At 37.4% G+C, this 21,624-nt stretch overlaps 1 protein-coding gene across 1 annotated transcript in view; it reads left to right on the forward strand.

Annotated features, from left to right (window-relative positions):
* Positions 1 to 4,058: 4,058 nt before the first annotated feature.
* Positions 4,059 to 21,624, forward strand: part of CBLB (Cbl proto-oncogene B) — a 300,380-nt gene continuing 282,814 nt past the window's right edge. The window contains exons 1-3 of the mRNA XM_007946571.2: positions 4,059 to 4,073; positions 4,643 to 4,828; positions 18,907 to 19,157. Of these exons, the coding sequence (XP_007944762.1) occupies positions 4,661 to 4,828; positions 18,907 to 19,157 (419 nt within the window). The 5' untranslated portion in view covers positions 4,059 to 4,073; positions 4,643 to 4,660. The remainder of the gene's footprint in view (positions 4,074 to 4,642; positions 4,829 to 18,906; positions 19,158 to 21,624) is intronic.

Here is a 21,624-nt window from a genome sequence, read left to right on the forward strand (position 1 = left end):
GCAATGACAAAACACTGCTGCTGAAAGCTAAGTGTACTTGACACACTTACTGATGAAGATCAAAGACTAAAGCCTTCAGTATGGATTGAAGTTTAACATAAAGAAAACAAAAATCCTCACAACTGGACCAATAAGCATGATGAATGGAGAAAACCCTGAACATGTCAAGATTTCCATTCTACTTGGATCCACATTTGAAGCCCACGGAAACAGCAGTAAAGAAATCAAACAATACATTGCATTGGCCAAATCTGCTGCAACATTTCTCTTTAAAGTTTTGGAAAGCAATGTCAATGTGAGGACTAAGATGTTCCTGACCCAAACTATGGTATTTTCAATTGCTTCATATGCATGTGAAAGCTGAACAATTAATAAAGAATAAAGAATAATTGATGCATTTGAATTATGGTATTGGCAGCTCTGGTGACATAGTGCCTAAGTCTTTGACTGCTAACCAGAAGGCTGGTGGTTGAAACCCACCAGCCACTCCTCAGAAGAAAGGTTGGGCAATCTACTTCCTTAGTTATATCACCTCAGAAACCCAAGGAGGTGTGGCTATGAGTCGAATCCAACTCGAAGGTAGTGCGTTTGGTTTTGATTTGGTCTGATAATTGAAAAAAGTTGTCTGGAACAAATACAGCCATAATGCTCCTTAGAAGTGAAGATGTTGAGACTTTGTCTCATTAACTTTCGACATGTTATAAATATGGATGAGTCTTGGAGAAGGACACCCTGCTTGGTCAATTAAAGGGTCAGCAAAGAAGAGAAAGACCTCAATAAGATGGATGGACACAGTGGCTGCAAGAATGAGCTCATGGACTGTGGAGCATTGTGAGTTTGACACAGGACCAGCAGTGTGTTGTTAGACATGGGATTATTGTGAGCTGGCACCAACTTGAGCATACTTAGTAACAACAACAAACGTGTGTATATATGTATGTGTGTGTATATATATACATATATATATATATATGTATATATATATATGTATACGTATACATATGTTATACATACACACATGTATTGTATACATATATGTATAACCAGATACCACAAAACCTGTCATTTGTATCAACATGGTATGTTTGATAACACAGGGTTATTTTCTCATTATTATTTCTTAGGTTGCATAACATTACATAAAAAGAATGACATATTTTATAGCATTTATTTTAATTATTCTACATGCATCCAGATATGAATATGAGTCATCTACTTAGCAATAATGTTATCTTAAGCCAATGTTTTTCTGTGCACTGAAAAACTTTATGTACATAATTTACATTATTTTTGGATTTAATTTAAAGGTGACCCTGTAAGTTTTTCTCTTTTGTAGTCTTCTTTTAGTAAATGTAGGTCCTATGTCTATTAGTAAAGTAGATATGGATGGGTGGAGGACATACTGAGAAGGTGAACACTTTTGTAGATAAACACAATGTGAATACAAGGAACTACTCTATAATTATTGACATAAAAATAATGACAAAGGAAAAACAGAATTATTTCTGCAACCACATTTTATCTCCTGAGTAGTGCAAGAGCCCATTTTCTCTTTTTCATCAAATGTAAACCATAACCATCTGAATTTTGTAAATCTTGTTTGTAATAAGTCAGGACCCATCACAGAAATAATCACCGTATTAAAGTACTTGCTTAGTTACAAAGGGTCGGAAAAAATCGAGAACTATTTTATCAGGAAAACTGATTTGAGAAAGTAGAAATAATTAAAAGCAAAATAAAATATTACAGTATCTGAGATGCCCAAGGTGTAAAGTGGATTCAACATTTTCAATTGTAAAGAAGTTCCAGACCATAACCATGTAGAAGGAACTCTTAGTAGCTAGAGTGGTACGATGGATGTTAAATAGAAAGACAAGGAAGGCATTTATTTTATCTGTGATCTTGTGTAAAGAAGGGTCCAAGCACTGTAGCTATTTCCTTTTAAGACTAGTCAGATGAGGGACTTTGTAAGGACGAGAGAGGAGGCTACATAAAGATCTGGGAGATAATGGCAGGCTGTTTTTATAACTGCAATAATCTATGTAGAGAAAAGGTGACTTAGACAAATAGAACAGCTGTTTTCGCCTCAATTTATGCAGAATTTTGTACTAAGTAAAAATGTGCTACAAGTTCACCAGAAATTGCTTGAATTTTGGTTTTCCCACACAGCCTGATTCTTATAACCTCCAGGTCTAATTGTTACCTGCCCTTGAATCTGACCAACTTCTAGCGACCCTTCCTCGGGTTTTCCAAGGCGATATCACTAGGGAAGTAGATTGCCCAAACCTTCCTTCCAAGGAGTGGCTGGTGGGTCTAAATCGCCAGCCTTTGGGATGGAACCACCAGCCTTTGGGTTTGAACCGCCAGCCTTCTGCTTAGCAGTCAAGTGCCTTAGGCACTACGCTACCAGAGCTCCTAATTAGCAAAGATTATTTGGCCAGTATTATCAATCTATTCGCTTTTTCATCAGCCTGATGCAATCCCTGTATGAACTAATAGTAAAAGAGAAACAACACAGCAATTTAGGTAAGTTTTGGTTGGCAACTGGCTAACTCGGCTATTACCTATAGCCTACTCTAGGTGAGGAGCATACTTCATTTTAGAAATCTGGTGGCTGTTGCTCTTCCTTGATAGTCAGCAAGAAGCAATGTCTTAGACGCATTTGGCTGCTGTCCTGGGTAGAGGACTTTGGCAGCCCTGGGGAGAAAAATTTCTTGTGTCGGATCCGCCCAAAGTAGACAAGCAACACCCTCCCAGTCACTACACTGTTGCTATGAGACAAAAGAGTGGGAAGGTAAGCGAGGCAGGAAGTCCCGCCTTTTATCCCTAGTCAGCCTCGGCTCCCCCTCCCGACGTTCACGCCCACCTGCCCACCTATTACTGGCCAACTCCCTAGTGCCATGCATCCCTTCTTTCTCTTTCTTTCCCTTTTCCACTTTCATTCCAGGGCGAGTCCAGGCCCCGCCATTTCCCTCTGAGTCTTTTTCCATTTGGGACTCGCGGCGAGCGGGCCTTCCTTTGGGGCCATTGTGTACGGTGGAAGACGTGGAGGGGGCGGTAGTGCGAGGAGGACGGGCACCTCCCGCCTATTGGCGTCACTAACTGTCGGGCAGTATGAAGGCCCTCGCGATTGGTGCAGTTGCGCTCGGCCCCGCCCCTGGCTCCGCCCGTGCCTAGGTCTCGGAGTGTATGTTACGGGGTGGGGTGTCCAGCGAATGGTCTCCTCCTCCAGCTAGTGCCGCTGCGGCGTCCCGCGGCCTCTGGGAGAGTCTGGCGGGAGGGGAGAGCGGGTGTGGATTTGTCTTGACGGTAATTGTTGTGTCTCCACATCTCGGTGGCTTGTGCTCTGGGGTGCTCCTTCCTGGGGACCACATTACTGCGGCGAGTCCACTCTACCCTTTCGTGCTGCCCACGCACACTGGACTACTCAGTGGAGTAGGACCGCGCACACGCGTGTCCCTGGACACAGACGGCGCGAGAGGCAAGGAGGGCAGGGGGCGCCGGGGAGGCGCGGTGTGGCTTTCCGTTTCAGGGGTTCGGGGGCAGCCAAGCGCGGGTCACAGAGGAAGAGGGGATAGCCCCGACTGCCAGCTGCTGTCGCGGCAGCCTGAGCACAGTTTGAAGAGGGGTATTTAATACCCGGAACCCGGGCAGAGCCGGGGGAGGGGAGAGAGGAGAGAGAGCGAAGAGAGCTGAGAGGCTGGGATTGCTGGCGACTCCGGAGGTGCGCTGCCGGCGCTGAGTGCGGAGCGTGGACCGAGCTGCGGGAGGTGGGGGCGCGAGGGGCATTTTGTGTTTCTCAGTCCACCGTCCTCCCCTCAGCTGAGGTCCGGGATGGCAGGGGAGGAGCTTGAGCTGGGAGGGGGTACAGACGTCCCGAAACAAAGCTCTGGACCTCTTCCCCCTCCTGCCCGCCACCCCCATGGGTGAGAGGAGAGGCTGCGAACGAAAGAAGTGAATTCTCTCTTTTCTGTACTCTTTCTTGTCAGTTTCTCCCTCTCTCTTTTAAAAGGGTTTCGTTTGCTGGTGTATTTGATTCTTAACTTTAGGGTACTTACCGCGTTAATTTAAAGAACTGAATGTGTCTGTGTCCGTACACTTGGCGATTTTAGAGGGGAAAATTCAACTCCTACTACGCCTTTGTTGACTATGGAAGTGTCCCTTACTCTTTTGTATAATAGTCTTTACATTTATATTAACTTGGCGAAAACTAACAATGAAAGTGAGGTATCTTAGGTTCCCAAGATACTTACTATGGGGTTTGGTTATTCTAAGATTTTGAACTGATTAAGACGGAGGGGGAGAACATTGTATTCTTATCTTGTTGGTGGACACCTATTTAACTTGCTTTTTTATTGTAAGTTGAGCATTAATCAAGACTTGGCTACTTGAAATGTGAGAAGAAAACATCTTTCAATGTTAGCCTTCTAAAAGCAAATTTACAGTCTTTGCCCCTAAACCTAATGTGTGTAAGATTGAAAGTGTAAATTTACACTATCATTGAAAAGTTGAATCTGGGACCCTGAGTTTTGTCTCATCTCATTGATAAAGGATGTAATGGGTGTGAGTCAGCTCGTTCAGTTTTCTGATGGGTAAATATTTTCATAACAAACTAAGTTTATTTTTTTTCCTTCTGTCTTTCAAAGAAGTAAGATTCCAGATGGCAAATTCTATGAATGGCAGAAACCCTGGTGGTCGAGGAGGAAACCCTCGAAAAGGTCGAATATTGGGTATTATTGATGCTATTCAGGATGCAGTTGGACCCCCTAAGCAAGCAGCAGCAGACCGTAGAACTGTGGAGAAAACTTGGAAGCTCATGGACAAAGTGGTGAGTTCTGCCTGACTGTGCTTGCTCATAGTCCTAGTCACCCTGGGTATGGTTTTTCCAGATTTATTTATACTCTTAATTTCAGGTAATTATTATGGCAACAGTCTTTTGATTTTAGGTGACTGTTTCCCTGACATTCAGTCTATGTGTTTTGAAAAGTTAGATTCAGAGCAAAGACCTTTTTTTTTTTTTTTTGCCTTTTGTCCTACTCTTCAAGGTTCAAAGTTCCTCTATATGACTCAGATATGCAAAGCTTTTACTGTTTGCTGCTTTTTGTTGATGTATGGCCTTACAATAGTTTGAAGTGTTTGTTCTGTCTTCTGTGAAGTTGTATTGCTCTTAGATAATAATGCAAACAAGTAATTTAAGAAAAGCCTATGATGGGATGCTCATGACACATGTGTGCTGCTGAGAATATTTACTTGGGAAAAAATGAGATTAGCCCTTAAGTGAGGAAACAGCATTTGAGAGAAATAGTTTCCATTTTGATATTTGAGAATTCATCTTCATTAAGAAACTTTTCCTTTTGTTGTTGTCGTTAATGGTAGAGTTACGGTTTCTTTCATCTACTATTCCATTTTGAAACAGGAAACCTTTTCGATTGCACATTGTTTATTGTGAAAGGAAAATTTATGTTGGGGTAGTGGGACTGAGAGTATCAGAAACCTCTGTGGTTTCTGCATGTTGCTTTCAGATGAACTAAAATTTCACAGGAAGAAATTAAGCTAGATACTGGTATCCAGAGAACTCCAGTTAAAAGAGCAATCTGCACACCTTATTAACATCTGCTCACGAAACTATTGCTGTCAGTATCTAGTCTTACTAAGTAGGATTATGCAGTAAATTTGATTAAGATGTGGCTTGCTGCTTTGCCAAATGAATAGGTCTTGCTTTTGAAGCAGTAATTCTACCCCCTACGTATTGATAAGTATTCATAGCACTTCTTGCCTTTATTTTATAGATTTTTAGGGCTGATTACAAATTTAATTGAGGCTTTGCATATCTTTGTAACCACAGAAATGGAGGACTTCCCCTTTCCCCCAATTCCTTTTTAGGGATATGCTACACCCTCTCTGAAGTCCTATGGTGGCATTCAACTTTATTTTGGCTGGCAACTGTGTGCAAATATTATTTGCAAAATGTCAGTATCAGTAGGGTTAGCAATACAGGAAGATGACAAGACTTACTATATTTTCTTTTATCGGTATAGAAAGTGCAGATGGATAGAGGAATGGTGAGCCTGTCATTCTGTGGCCTGAGGGGGTAAAGGCAGAGTCAGAATATTTTTGCCAGATAAATATCCTTAATTTTTGGCTTCAGTGTGACCTATTTAAGCTTCTGCCAGTTTATTCAAATTGTTATATTAAAGTGCTCCAGACAGAGTGATATCATGGTGTCAGAACATTGCAACTTTCTGCTTTGGGTCAGGTTTTGATTTTAGCACTGGGTATTTAGAATGAGGAGTATGAAGTTTGGCAAAGTGAATATTATTTGTCAGGCACAGTACTAAGTCTCTTTGCTTTTCTAAAAACTATGCAATTGAAGGTCACTCTTTTAGCCTAAATCATTACTTGGGGGGTAAGAGGAAGAATTCAAGGTTTTTCTGTACTTATCTGTTATATTCGCAATGCAACACGCAGCCGCTGCCGTGGAGTCGGATCCGACTCATAGTGGCCCCTCATTGGGTTTCTGAGGTAGTATCACTATGGAAGTAGATTGTTCAACCTTCCCTCTGATGAGTGGCTGTTGGGTTTGAACTGCCATCCTTCTGGTTATCAGTCAAATGCCTTAGGCACTACGCCACAGCAACTGGATCAGATTCTGCAAAGGGAGACTCCTCTCTCCCCATCTCCTTCTTTGAGTGATCAACACTTGTATGTTTCTGAGTATTGGTTGAAATAGCAAATCAAAAGATTTATATAAGGAAATGGTGAGATATAGAAACTATAAGCTCATCACTTTTGAAACATTAAAAATGCATGGTAGGCAAAATTTTGGTCTGTAGCTGATTGTTAACGTAAATTTTATTTACTTTTAATTATTTGACCATGAGTTATGGTAAAATAGATGATTATTTGATAGTTATTTGGGCGCTCTGGTAGCATAGTGCCTAAGGCACTTGACTGCTAACCAGAGGCTGGTGGTTCAAACCCACCAGCCACTCCTTAGAAGGAAGATGGGGCAATCTATTTCCGTAGTGATACTGCCTCGGAAACCCAAAGAGGGGTCGCTATGAGTCGGGTCCGGGGGCGGCTGTAACAACAACAATTTGATAGTTAAGCATTTGCCATTGTTTATTTTATTAACCCTTTTTGTGGATTTGTATGTAGCCCCTGCAGGTAGCATTGTGCCTAAGGCACTTGACTGCTACCCAGAAGGCTGGAGGTTCAAACCCACCAGCCACTCCTTAGATGGAAGGTTGGGCAATCTACTTCCGTAGTGATACCGCCTCAGAAACCCAAGAAGGGGTCACTGTGAGTGACTCCACGGCACATAACAACAACAACAACATGTAGCCCCTCCACTTGAGAAACTTGCTTCACAAGATAATCTGTTATCTAAAGTCACCATTTAGTGGAATGTGGGTGTGGTTTTGGCAAAGGTACATTGCCATGGCTTTTCCTATTTGTCTTCATTATTTGTCAAAGATAAAAATTGTGTTGATTTGTGAACACATCAGTAGACTTTGTGGAGAAAATCCCATAAATGATTGTGAAAGAATTCTTTATGTTTATTTCTGCCCTATCACACAGTAATAAAAAGGCACTGATAATTTCTAATTGGCAATATATTTTATTTTACTGTGTAAATCAGAAGTGTTCCCCACATGTGTTTATCTTTTCTTATTTGTCAGTGGTGAAGGAAGTGGTTCATAATATCAACATAGTCCTGATGATTATATCAGGAGCGTTATTCTTAGTCAAAAATTTAATCCCTTGACACATTATCTGTTTTGTAAAATAATTGCCCTACCATGAATATAACTTGGTTTTTACCATGAATATAAGGAGCTCTGGTGGCGTAGTGGATAACACATTTGGCTGCTAACAGGAAGAGCAGTGGTTTAAACCCACCAGCTGTGCCATGGAAGGAAGATGGGGCAGTCTGCTTCCAAAAAGAGTTACTGCTTGGAAACCTAACGGGGTCAGCATGAGTTGGAATTGACTCGATGGCAGTGAGGGTTTTTTTTTTTTTTGTTTTTTGAGCATGAATATAGCTTGTGAATAGAAAAAGACAAGTTTTAACTCTAATTGGTAGTGATATGAAAGGGAGCGTTTAGTTTATAGTTGTACCTTTTTTTCTCTATGAAGCATCTTCACAAGGGCAGATGATATAATATGAAGTATACAGCAGTTGTATGCAGATAGCACACGTTTCACAGTTTTTGCAAACCCTGCAACCCTCCTTTCTCATTAGTTTCCTATGCAGTTATATGTGTGTGCACGTTATTTATGTGGGTGCATTATTTGCAGGAAAAAATACAGTAATATAAAAACAAACTCCAAATTCAGTTTGTCTCAAGAACTTTAACTTATTTTACAAGGGATGATGAAGCAGTCTCATACTGTAGAAAAAATACCCAGTAAGTGTGCAGTTTCAATATTTCTTGGCTTCTAGGATCTGAAGTGTTCAATGGAGATTCCAGTTTCAACTAATTGTTGTGTTTCCAGAACGCAGGCTTTCTGTACTGTCAGCTTCTTGAAAGTGGGAGAGAGTAACTGATAAACTAGGTTCTTTGTAAGTGTTTTATAATAGAGTATCGGTAGCAAGGGATTAACATGATACATGTATTGGCAGGGGAGAATAGTAAGATATCAATATGTCCCATTTAGACATATTTTTCTGGCTTTAACCATATGTGTCTAGCCAAAATTTCCTCAAGTTAGTGGATCCATGTGTGATACGGTGACAGAATTATTAGTCATTAGTACACATCTAGGTTCTAATACACCCTGAACTGTGATCTGTTCCAAAGCTGTTTAGGAGACAAGGTTTTGTAAACACTTTATAAATGTTTGTTGAGGACTGACTGTGTTCCTACTAAGTGCTTATTTTGGGAGAAGCAAAGCTAAACCACTCTTGACTCCTCATGGAGCTCAGGGAACAGCACCAGAGCCAGGCATATGAATGGATAATCGCCATGTAGTATGAAAGGGTCTGTGATACAGACTTACACAGAGCACAGTGGGAGCAGACTAGAGTGCATCCACTTGGCATTTAAGAAACCTTGTTGTTCTGGCTGATCAGTTAATTTTTTTGTCTGGATTCTTTTGGCCATTGCCTTTTAGGAACAGCATTATTGTGCTCTTGTTGGAATTGCTGAGGTGAGGGTAAGGAAGTGATTGCTAATCAGTATGGAAGGAATGATAATTTATTAATGTGAGGTTCCTGAGCATGGTTTTTATAAGAGTCTTAGCCAGGTGATAGAAAAGAGAAGAAACAATTTTCCATTTAATAGATGCTAAATGTTCTGAGCACACATGGATGTTCAGGAAATTAAAAAATAATTAATTGATGCTGAGGAGCAGAGCAAGTTGAATCTGGCCTACATTTGGTCTTACTGTCCTTGTCATTTATTTGAAATTACATTACTGAAAGAGTTTTTAAAAGCATTTAAAAAGCGAGGATGCCAAATAGTCTTTTCCTGCCTTGTACCTTTAGTACATTTAGTACATTTGTCAAGCTTGTAATATAATTTATTCTGTATCTTCATAACATCAACGTGACCCTAATATATTTTAAAATTCATCGATCAAAGATGATTAGTTTAGATAATAATGTTTAAAAATGTAAGAATAAATACTCTTTCCAAGTTGAATTCTTCATACCTCTGAAAAATTGCTGCATGTGGTATAAAGTGTTGGTTTTGGATGCCTATTGATTATTGGTTTTGATCAGATCACCTTCCTAGAGCCATTAGCAAAGGAAATATCATTTATATAAACTTTTCCCCACAAATATTCCCTCTTCTTCATAAGTTATTTCACATTAGCAGAATCATGGACTCTAGTAGATTTGGATATGGAGTTATATAGCACATGAAATGTACAGATAATTTTGTTTAGTACTGTGTTAGATTTTGACTTTGTGCTATAAGAGTTGAAGTGATCCTGAAGTTTGCCACTTTTAAGTTCTAAGAAGAGCTTTTGATAAAGCAGAAAATTTAAAGGAATTCTACCAAGAGGTATCTTGGTTTATCTTAGTGATATAAGTCATACATATAACAGAAACCTTCATCAGTTAATCTATTAACTCTTAGAAAATTTTTACCATGCAGAATTTAAATCTACTGCCTTTTCTTTCATGTTTTGTTATATACTCTGTTGATTTCATCATTCATTTATCAAATCTAAACTCTAGACAAACAGACATTTATAAATAGCTATGCCACAGAGTAGAATAATAAATACTATAATATAAAAAAGTGTTATGATTCTATATGGTGGGGAGAATGAACAGTCTTGGCTAGGGGTGAGAAGTTGGTGTAGAATGAAACATGGAAGAGGTGTTATCCAGCTGTTCTTTAGAGGATGGTTGTGATTCCAGTGAGTTGAAGGATATATTAGGCTGAAGAAATGATAGATAAAGGGAAGTTGTTGAGAGAGAGAAGGTAAATTAGAAAAAGGTGATAGATGCTTTGAATTCCTTATAAAGGAGTTTGGACTTATCTCATAGACAATAGAGAACTATTGAAGGCTTTTGAGTAGGGAGAGGGAAGTTCAAGGCTATGCTTTGGTAGAATATTCTTGACTCTGAAGGATGGTATCTTAGTTATCTAGTGCCGCTGTAACAAAAATATAACAAATGGGTGGCTTTAACAGACAGAAATTTGTTTTCTCACAGTGTAGGTGGCTAGAAGTCTGAAATCAGGGTGCTGGTTATAGGGAAAGGCTTTCTCTCTATGCCAGCTTTGGTGAAAAGTCCTTGTCTCTTTGAGCTTCTGCTCTTGGGTGATCTACACGTGGCTTGGCTTCTCTCTTGCCTCATCTCTGTTTGATAGGTTGCTTTTAATCTCTTTTATATCTCAAAAGAGATTGACTCAAGATATACTGAACACTAATCCTGTCCCATTAACGTAATAAAAATATCTCATTCCCAAATGGGGTTATAAACACAGGCATAGAGGTTAAGATTTACAACACATGTTTTTTGGGGACATAATGCATAACAGATGGGTTGAAAGAAAATAAACTAAAAATAAGAATGATCAAGAGGAATTAAAGTGGTCGGCAAGAAATAATGAAGATCTGAGCTAGAATATTGGCAGTAGGTGTATATAACAAGTATTAGATCAAATGTAGGAGACATTTTGGAGGTTAAATCTGCATGTCTTGATGACACTTCTGAGATGGAAGATAAAAGAGAAGGTTAAGTGAAAGTGACTCTTGAGGTTTTCAGCCTAGTTGAGGCTCAACTCAGTGATGCCATTAATGAGATAAGGAAGGGAGGAAGAAAAAGAGGAAGCTTGGGGATTGGTGCATGATAAGTTTGTTTTTGACCTTGTTGAGTTTGACTTGTCACAGTGAAATCATTTTGAAATCAGAAAATTGAGTGTATAGTTCTAGAGATAAGTTGAAATTATAGATAAAAAATGATAGATAGGTATATTGCAGTAGTACTTCAAGATGTGGAAATGGATGGAATTTCCAAGGCAAAGTAGAAAGTATAAGTAGAAAAAGTTAAGAGAATAACATTTTTGAGGGGTATGTGTGGTCTGTTTATAATCAAATGGCAGAGAACGAAAGAGAAGCCTGCAGTAAGAGAGATAGGAAAAAGAATTAGAGAATATTGATTTCTCGGGTAGAAAGTGCTTAAAGGGGGTCGTTTCAATTTCTTTAAAGAAAACCAAACTGCATGAAAATTTAAGAAATCATTCATTACCATGGTTAGAGGCCATTGCTGGCTCTTATAAAATAGTTTCATTCATGCTTTGAATGCATTGATCATGTAAAAATTAATCTAGAATTGTGGCAATTCATGGACAGAAAGTTCTAATAGCTTTAAGGTTTGAACATATTTGAAATAACTTTGTTATTGGAATGCTGTAGGACAAGTTCATGGATTCATGGGATAGTTTGTAGGAAGGAAGTAATTTTAGATATAAGGAAAGAAGAGGTAAATGAAGTGTTATTTTAGATTATGATATGGGGAAAGAAGACTGAGACAGATAGAAGTCTTTATCTTGCTAAGTAAATGTAACTTCCACTGAGCCAAGAGGACTTCCAGGGAATATATAGAGAAATTTTGAGGAAATTTGTAAATTTTTATATTGGGTTGTCAGGAAATGATTTAAACCATAAAATATGTAGCATTTAAACCTTGTTTTAAACTTTTGTATTATAAACAATATGTATTTTAACCAGTCTCGTAGCAGTTGAGTGGATAAATAAGTAAAAAACTGAAACGGAAATCAGTTCTCATTCTTTATGTTAAAATCATCTTAAACACATGCTTTATCTTAAATGATGCCACATTGTTATTTTTATCTACTCTTTGGACCTTATTTAATATTTCTTATGTGTTTGTAAATTACATTTTTTTCCCCAAGTAACCAAAGAAGCATTTTGAAAATGTCAGACTAAATTTTATAATATTTTAACATATTAATATGTAAATAATTATTAAGCTCATACACATTATCTTACAATAACAATAATAAATATAGTTATTAAATTAATGTTCTACCTTTTAAAAGATTTGGTATTTTAGCCCTAAATGTCTCCTGAGAGTCTCCTGAATTTAAAGAAACAAGACCATTTTGCAAGAATGAAAATTACTGATTTGGGCTTAGAAACCCTATTTCCTGCTTTTTTGAACAGAATATACCAGACTTTTATAGGGTTTCAGGTAGTATAAATAGCTTTATGAGATAAAAGACCTTTAAACATCATTATGATCACCAACAAAGTAGTCAGTGTCCTTGGTTTAATTTTGACTTTGCCTTGTTGCAATGGAATGATGTAAAGGAGTAGAAGAAACCCTAAGAAGTGGTGCGTGTCTGCTGTGTGCCAGGTACTATGCATTTTCTCTTCTAATTCAATTGGATAAATATTTATTGAGGGCCTTCTATATGCAATGAACTGAGAAAGTTTGGGAAAGAAAATCTGCTTTTCTAGAAACAGTGTATTATTAAAGCCAAAAACCAAACTCACTGCTGTCAGTGTATTATTAAGGGGGGTCAAGTGCCTTAGGCAGTTCTACTCTGTCCTCTAAAGTCACTGAGTTGGAATTGACTTGATGGTACACAACAATAACAAGATGTTTTCAGAAGAAGAAACCTGCCCAAGAAATATTTCACTTTGAAGGTACATGATTTGATTCAATATACTTTAAAGCTCCATGTAGTGAGTTGCGTTTTATAGTGAAAGTGTGCTACAGTACAGGCATAATTCCTTATTATTCATATTTTCATTTGCTTTAGTAGAGTTTTTTTTCACGCATTTCTGGGGCTGGTTTGACCATCATTTAGAAGGAACATATTAGCTGTTCTACACTGCTGTTGAGTCGTTCCCGACTCATAGTGACCCCTCCTTGGGTTTCCGAGGCAGTACTTCTAGGGAGTAGGTGGCCCAGTCTTCCTTCCAAGGAGTGGATGGTGGGTTTGAACTGCTAGCCTTCTGGTTAGCAGTCTAATGCCTTAAGCACTATGCCACCAGAGCTCCCTTAGCTGATCTAACACCTCTTTATTACCTTTTGGCTGGAATTTTAATTAAGACACAAGTCAGGAAACACTTTAAATTCAACTGTATTCCATAAAAAATTAATAGCTTTGAAAACTCTTATAGCACTAATATTACCTCTTTTTATATTTGGCCTTTGCTTTGATATGGTGATGAATATACATGTTTGTATATTGGCTATGTATTTATTAAAATACATATGTAATGTTTATGTATTAGACATACATGCATTTGATACAAAGTGTGTACAAAGATGTCTGCTTAAACATCTTTAAATACACTTGTCTTAGGGTTCTCTAGAGAAACAAGATAGTAAGATGAATACTTTTTTTTTTTTTTTTTAATTTTTTAAAGATATTGGCTCCTGTGATTGGGAGGGGCTGGCAAATCCAAAATCTATAGGTCAGGGTGAAGATTCCTGTACTGATCCTTTTATGTATGATAAGTAATATGAGTACAGATTTATTCTTCGTGAAAGCTCTTCTGTGTTGGGACCAACTTTCATTCTGGGGAGAGAGGCTCTTCTAGAAGAGCCCTAAGTCATTTGAATCTGAACTTGAACTTTGTGGTGAGCACAATTCCCCTACCCCCCTTAATAATACACTGACAGCAGTGAGTTTGGTTTTTGGCTTTAATAATACACTGTTTCTAGAAAAGCAGATTTTCTTTCCCAAACTTTCTCAGTTCATTGCATATAGAAGGCCCTCAATAAATATTTATCCAATTGAATTGAATTTGACTGGCTTAGAAGTCATAGCTCTAGCATTGGGTTATTCATTTTTGGCAGGAGCTATCATAAATCACAGGGTTTTATACTAATCCAACTGATGAATGTACTATATACATTCAGCTGTATATAGTAGTTCAGTATTATGTATTGCACTTTCCTAAGTGCAATTTTAGAAAACAATGTGGCCTACAAGGGCCTTGATGGAACTGACCTCAGCCTTTTTCAGATCTTGTACCACTTAACTAAAGACTTCTTATACTCTTATTTTATACAATGACTATTTTTTCTTAAGGAGCTCTGGTGGCATAGTGCCTAAGGGATATGACTGCTCACCAGAAGGCTGGTTGGTTCAAACCCACCAGTCACTCCTCAGAAGGAAGGTTGGGCAATCTACTTCCGTAGTGATATCGCCTCTGAAACCCAAGGAGGGGTCGCTATGAGTTGGATCCAACTAAATGGCAGTGAGTTTGGTTTTCAGTTTTTTGGTATTCTTTCTTACCATACTGTGTTCTCTTGTGCCTTTTAAACCTTTCTGTACTCCTTTTCATGGAATATTCCTTTTGACAAACTCATGTCTGCTTTTTGTGACAGTCCCATGTAGCTATGAGTGAGGTTCTTATTTTCCTCTGCAGCACTTTGTATTCTCTTTCATTATGGTACTTATAGTCTATCTTTTTTTTTTTTTTTTTTTTAAGCCGCTGTTCTTCCATGAGGAGCTCTGGTGTCACAATAGTTTAGCACTTAGCTGCTAACCAAAAGGTTGGTGGTTCAACCCACCACCTGCTCCACGGAAGAAAGATGTGGCAGTCTGCTTCCGTGAAGATTACAGCCTTGGAAACCCTTACAACAGTTTTGCTCTGCCCTGTAGTGTCCCTGTGAGTCAGAATCCACATGATGGCAGTGGATTTTCTAATAGACAAGTCCTGAAGGCCAGGTCTGTGATTCTTTTCTATATTCTCTAGGGCCTGAAACAATGCCTTACACATAACGATTTGTTGAATTAGCAAATGAATCCTGAAATTCATGTAAATTTGCAAATAGAATAAAATAAAAATGTAACTGAGTTTAGCAGCCATCATTAATTATATGCCCAATTCTAATTAAATCGTGATATATTTAGAAAGATCAGCCTGAAATTCAGAAGATAAACACTCTTCTTGTGTTGGATTAATGATTTTATAATGGTCCCTTAATCTTTGTAGGAGCTCTGGTAGCATAGTGCCTAAGGCACTTGACCAGGCTCAAACCCACCAGCCACTCCTCATAAGGAAGGCATTCCTACTTCTGTAGTGATACTAGGAGCTCTGGTAGCATAATGCCTAAGGCACTTGACTGCTAACCAGAAGGCTGGTGGTTCAAATCCACCAGCCACTCCTCGGAAGGAAGGTTGGGCAGTCCTACTTCCGTAATGATACTGCCTCGGAAACCCAAGGAGGGGTCACTATGAGTCGGGGCTGACTCGACGGCAAATAACAGACAGACAGACAGTAGTGATACTGCCTCACTGCCTCGGAAACTCAAGGAGGGATTGCTATGAGTCGGGGCCGACTCGATGGCAAATAACAACAACAACAACAACAATCTTTGTAGTTCTTAGTTTTTTTAATCTGGAAATGAATGGATTGTAAGCTATCTTTCCCCAAATCCCATAGAGCAAAAATTACATTGCTCCTAAGTTAATTATAGAGAACTAGGTTTCTTTTGAAAGACTGCTTGTGACAGGAAATATGTCCTAATCATCTGTAATTCGTTACACTAAGCTCTGTGCCTGTATATAGTAGTTATTCAAATAAGTTTACTGAATAAAACATTAAATTCCCAAGTAGAGCTTCAATTTTAAATAAAGCAAATGAGAAAAAAGGTAGGTGGAGAAGAATGAATTAAAAATCTATAAGAATTAAAAGTTTATATTAAAGAAAAGTTGCTTGGAATGTCTGAAAAAAAATACTCCAGAGACATTTTTTATTTATCAGTTAAAAAATTCACCAGTAGATGAAATCAATTTGAAGTTTCCTGATCCCTAACTAAGAAGTTAATAATTTATCAATCGGTAACATGTTTTACCAAGTTTTATGTTGCTGAGATTAAGCTGTGCCTGCTGTAGATGTTAGTGGCTGGATTTGTGAAATTTGTATATACTTTTGATAGTATCTTTTAATCTCAAGGATTGAAAAACCATACCCTGTTTCAAACAGGATTTGTTATACCATTGCTATATGTGAGACTTAGTCTTTAGGACAAAATGAGCTTCTCTAGTTATATCAAAATGTCAAAAAAAAAAAAAAAAGTAGGGTACTTTATCGGCTCATATAACTATATTTTTGTAAAGATTTGGTATTATTGTATAAAGGAGATGTCATTTTGCCTTTCTGAAAATTTCTTTAGGAATTCAAAACAGTGTTCTTACTAAGTCTGTATTGATTTGAATACTACCAGTTTAATCCTGAAAATAAAGAAAATCATACAATCAAAATATTTATATACAGTATACATATCAGATGTTCTGGAATAGATCAATCATTCCATTCATTCATCTATTCATTCATTCATTTATTAGTTTTGTGGTGTGTGCTAGACAGTCCTATTTAAGGCAGTGCATACAAAGAAAAGGAATCTATGGTAATGCCCTTGATTAATGTGAGAAATGGTTGTCTCTTAAATTAGGGACTAATTTGAGCCAGAGTCTTTACTCCACATTAAAATACATGTGTGTGTGTGTATACATATATATATGTATATACCTATAGCAGTTTCTTAAAGGAAGTAAGTAAAATATTGAGTATAAGGTACTTTTTAATTTTGTTGTTTCCTTGATTTATTTTGTTTGTAGTTCTTGAAATTATTGCTATTTAACTGTTTTGTATTTGCCCTGGGCACTTTTATAGGTATCCATGGACAAATCCATGTTTTGTGGAATCTGAAACATATAATTTGGAAGAGTCCTTTTAAGAAAAAAGAAATGCAAATACAAAGTACAAATACATAGTTGGGTAGGAAAGTGAATCTTGTATAGAATGAGAAAATAGTCACAACAAATTATATATTTTTAAAAGCTAACATATATGCAAACATAGGAAATCCAGGGAAATAATGTACACTGCTTTGGATTCTCTTACAGTGTGCACATGCTTCCAGTGTTGAGTGCCACAGGACATAGTCAGCTGCCAGATTTTAAATGGACCATCCTGTCCCCACACTGGCCTAGTTAGTACTGTGGGCACTTGAAGTATTCCTGAAGACATTGTTTTATCAGGATTGCTGCCAATAATTAAGCTATTTATAGAAGTAACTATGTGCCTCACATACGCCTTCCACTAACTCTTAACTAAACATTTCTCTAGTTCAAATTTGTGTTAGCCAGATCCTACAAATGCCCATGGCCACTCCCGTGCCATCCAGTAGGAGATTAAATGTAATGAAAGAGAAGTTTTAGTAGAAAAAGACAGTAATCTGAACCAATTTTACTTATAATAATAACTTATTCTTAAAAATTTTATTAAAAAATTTAGGATTTAGGCCTTGTATATGAGGGGCCCTGAAGCTTCTTAAATTCACTAGCTTTGCCCTACCTCCCTGTTGCCCTCAAGTTGATACCAACTCATAGTGACCCTACAGGACAGAGCAGGCCTACTCCATAGGATTTCCACCGCTGTAGATTTTTACAGATGTAGACTGCTGCATCTTTCGCCCATGGACTGGCTGGTGCAGTTCAAACTGCAGCCAAGCACATAACCACTGTGCTACCAGGGCTCACTATAAACTCCTTTTATGAGTACATTTTGTTTTTCATAAGTGTACTTTGCAGTAGAGTGTGTATACTCTTGTGATTCACTTAATTTTTTTGTTTTGTTTTAACGTCAGGATTCTTTTTGTCCTAATTAGAGGTGTAAGAATGAGCTAGATTTACTCTGGTATAAATTATATGACAACATATAAGTGAATGTAGTAGAACAGCTACTTTTTCTTGCTGGCAGCGACTGTGTATCTTCAATTCTTTAGGCAGTCCTGAATACCCCAATGGTTAAGTGCCAACTGATGGATGATTGAACTGCTACATAACACGTTTACGGGCATGGTAGAAAGTGTGGGGAGCATTTATGGGCATGGTAGAAAGTGTGGGGAAGTGGAAAAGACTAGTTCTGGCCTGATACACATTTACTACTTAATGGCTCAGTTATTAAAATTGTGCCTCTTTGTTTTATTCTCCTCAGGGTTCAGGAACAATATGCCAAAACATTAATTAAAATCTATGAAAGAGCTTAGCAGAGAGTTCAATGTAGTAAAATAATGCTTAAATGTGAGACATTGGTTGTCAGCAGAAGAGGCCCATTTCATCATTTTTTATTTAAAATAAGAGTATTACGTGTACACATTGATTAGCACAGAGAAGTTATGTTAAGCTATGAACAGTTGGATATTATAGAAGGGAGAAGGAGGATAAGTGGTTGGTAGAGTGATACAGAAAAGACTGAATGGGAGAAGAAAATAGGACTTAATTACATTAAGGCGTGAATATTTACCATTTCTTTGTAGATAGTTGTAGTTCGTTTAAGATAATAATTTTTACTATAGAAAGTGAAGAAACAGTACTTAGTTCTATAAATTTATCAATGAAATAAAGCATTACAATTTACATGAAAATGTTTGATTTCTGTGTTTGTTTTTAGGTGAGACTGTGCCAAAATCCCAAACTTCAGTTGAAAAACAGCCCACCATATATACTTGATATTTTACCTGATACATATCAGCATTTGCGGCTTATATTAAGTAAATATGATGATAACCAGAAACTTGCCCAACTCAGTGAGAATGAATATTTTAAAATCTACATTGATAGTCTAATGAAAAAGTCAAAACGAGCTATAAGACTCTTTAAAGAAGGCAAGGAGAGAATGTATGAAGAACAGTCTCAGGACAGGTAAGAATGTTTAATAATTTATTTCTTATTATTAAGGTCATTCATGTTGCTTTTTGCCTCACAGTTAAACATAAATGTCACTGTAGTTTGCTTTGGGGCAAATGTCATTCAGTTTGCATATTTGCATTTATATTCTTAGATCTTGTACATTACTTATATTTATTTGTGGTAATACAAGTTCATGAGATAGTGTTCGTAAGACATAGGCTTGATTGGATGTATGGGCATAGAAGATGTGCAGTGGGAGATTTAGGGTCATTCTCTGTGTTTTGAATATTAGGTGAGAAAGTAATTTTAGCACATGTGGACCAAAGTAGCAAAGACTGAAGTAATATCAACTGATTCTGCATTTTATACCCAGTATTCTTGATTTTCAGTGTGAAATGTCTTGATCTATCTTAAACCAAATATAGTAAGTAACAAGAGTTTTCCATTTTGGGATATTTTAAATAAGTCTAGAATAATTGTTGATAGTGATAGTCTATTTAGATTTCCAAATTGGAAAAAGATGCAATTAAATCATACATGGTCCTACTGTCATTAGTTAAGTAGAATTTTAATATAAGACACTTAACTTACCTGGATTTTGTTATTAGCTGCTGTAGAGTTGGCTCCTAACTCATAGCAACTCCACGCACAGTGGATAAAAACACTGCCCAGTCCTGCAGCATTCCTATGATAGGTTGTATATGGATCTGACTGTTGTGATCTATAGCATTTTCGTTGGTTAATTTTTTGAAGTAAATTGCCAAGTCATTCTTTGAAGTCCATTTCAGTCTGGAAGCTTCACTGAAACCTGTTCAACTTCATAGTAACATGCAAAACCCCACCAACAGGTGGGTGGTTGTTGCACATACGATGCATTGACCAGGAACTGAACCTTGGTTCATGGAAGTAGAGAATTCTACCTCTGAACCACCAGTGTCCCTTCTGGATTTTAGTTTCTTTATATATAGGAAAACTTCTAAGATCCCTCTTTCAGGTCTGAAAAACTTGCCTCATGTAGTTTAATATGGCATAGTATTGTATAACAGAAAATTCAGTAATCTAGATATGTGGACTCAAAAGTGGTTTGTAAATACTTGCCAAAGAAATACCCAGAGTGCGTAAAACCATCATATTCAAACATAAAAAACCCTCTGTCTAATATCAAATGGCATAAATGTTTACTGATTTATAATTGCTGTCTAAATTAGTGATGAACTGTGAAATAATCATAGGAATCTAAGTATGTAACTGTGGGCACATCATTTAATATTCTTGGGCAACAGTTTACTCACCTTGAGGGTGGTGGATCTTTTCATCAGTCTTCCTTATCCGTTGTCTTGCTTTCATATTTATAAGAGACAATTGAAAATACCATGGCTTGGGTTAGGTGCACCTGATTCCCCAGAGTGACATCTTTGCTCTTCGATACTTGAAAGAGGTCTTTTGCAGCAGATTTTTCCAGTGCAGTATAGCAGCTGATCTCTTGACTGCTGCTTCCATGGATGTTGATTATGGAACCATGTAAAATGAAATCTTTGACAATTTCAATCTTTTCTCCATTTATCGTGATGCTGCTTATTGGTCCAGTTGTGAGGATTTTCATTTTCTTTATGTTGACGTGTAATCCATACTACAGACTGTAGTCCTTGACCTTCATCAGTAAGTGCTTCAAGTCATCTTCATTTTCAACAAGTAAGGTTGTGTCATCTGTACAATACAGGTTGTTAATGAGCCTTCCTCCAATCCTGATGTTGCGTTCTTCTGCATATAGTCCAGCTCCTCAGGTTATTTGCTCAGCATTAAGATAGAACAAGTATGGTGAAAGAATACAATCCTGACTCACACCTTTCCTGATTTTAGACCTTGAGTTTGAACGTCAGCCTCCTGGTCTTTGTACAGGTTCCTTATGAGCACAATTAAATGTTCTAGAATTCCCATTCTTCTCAGTGTTATCCATAATTTGTTATGATTTGCAAAGTCATATGCTTTTGCATAGTCAATAAAGCACAGATAAACATCTCTCTGGTATTCTTTGCTTTCAGCCAAGATCCATCTGATCCATCAGCAATGATATCCCTTGTTCTACATCGTCTTCTGAATCTGGCTTGAATTTCTGAAAATTCCTTGCAGTATACTGCTGCAATCATTTTTTAATTGTCTTCAGCAATTATTGTAGTGATTGTTTATTTATACAGGGTTTTTTCAAGAAGGGCAAGAGTGAAGGGAAACAAGATGTTTATGTAAAATAAATTTTTATTTTGTAGTTCTACTATTGATCTAGTAAAATTATGTTGTTTTACAAATATCTTTATATTTAATATTCAATTTATTAGCCCTACAAGTCTTCATTCAGCAAAGTAATCAGTATAGTTTTACTTTTTAGGATATCAGGACGCTGAGAATGTATGTAACTTCTAGGTCTAGGAAGCTGAAATAATATATAATATGGTAAACTTTGTATCATACGTTTACAACTTTC

This window comes from Orycteropus afer, unplaced genomic scaffold (assembly GCF_000298275.1).
Source record: "Orycteropus afer afer isolate SDZICR_OR568_19922 unplaced genomic scaffold, OryAfe1.0 scaffold00166, whole genome shotgun sequence".
NCBI classification, from domain to species: Eukaryota; Metazoa; Chordata; class Mammalia; order Tubulidentata; family Orycteropodidae; genus Orycteropus; species Orycteropus afer.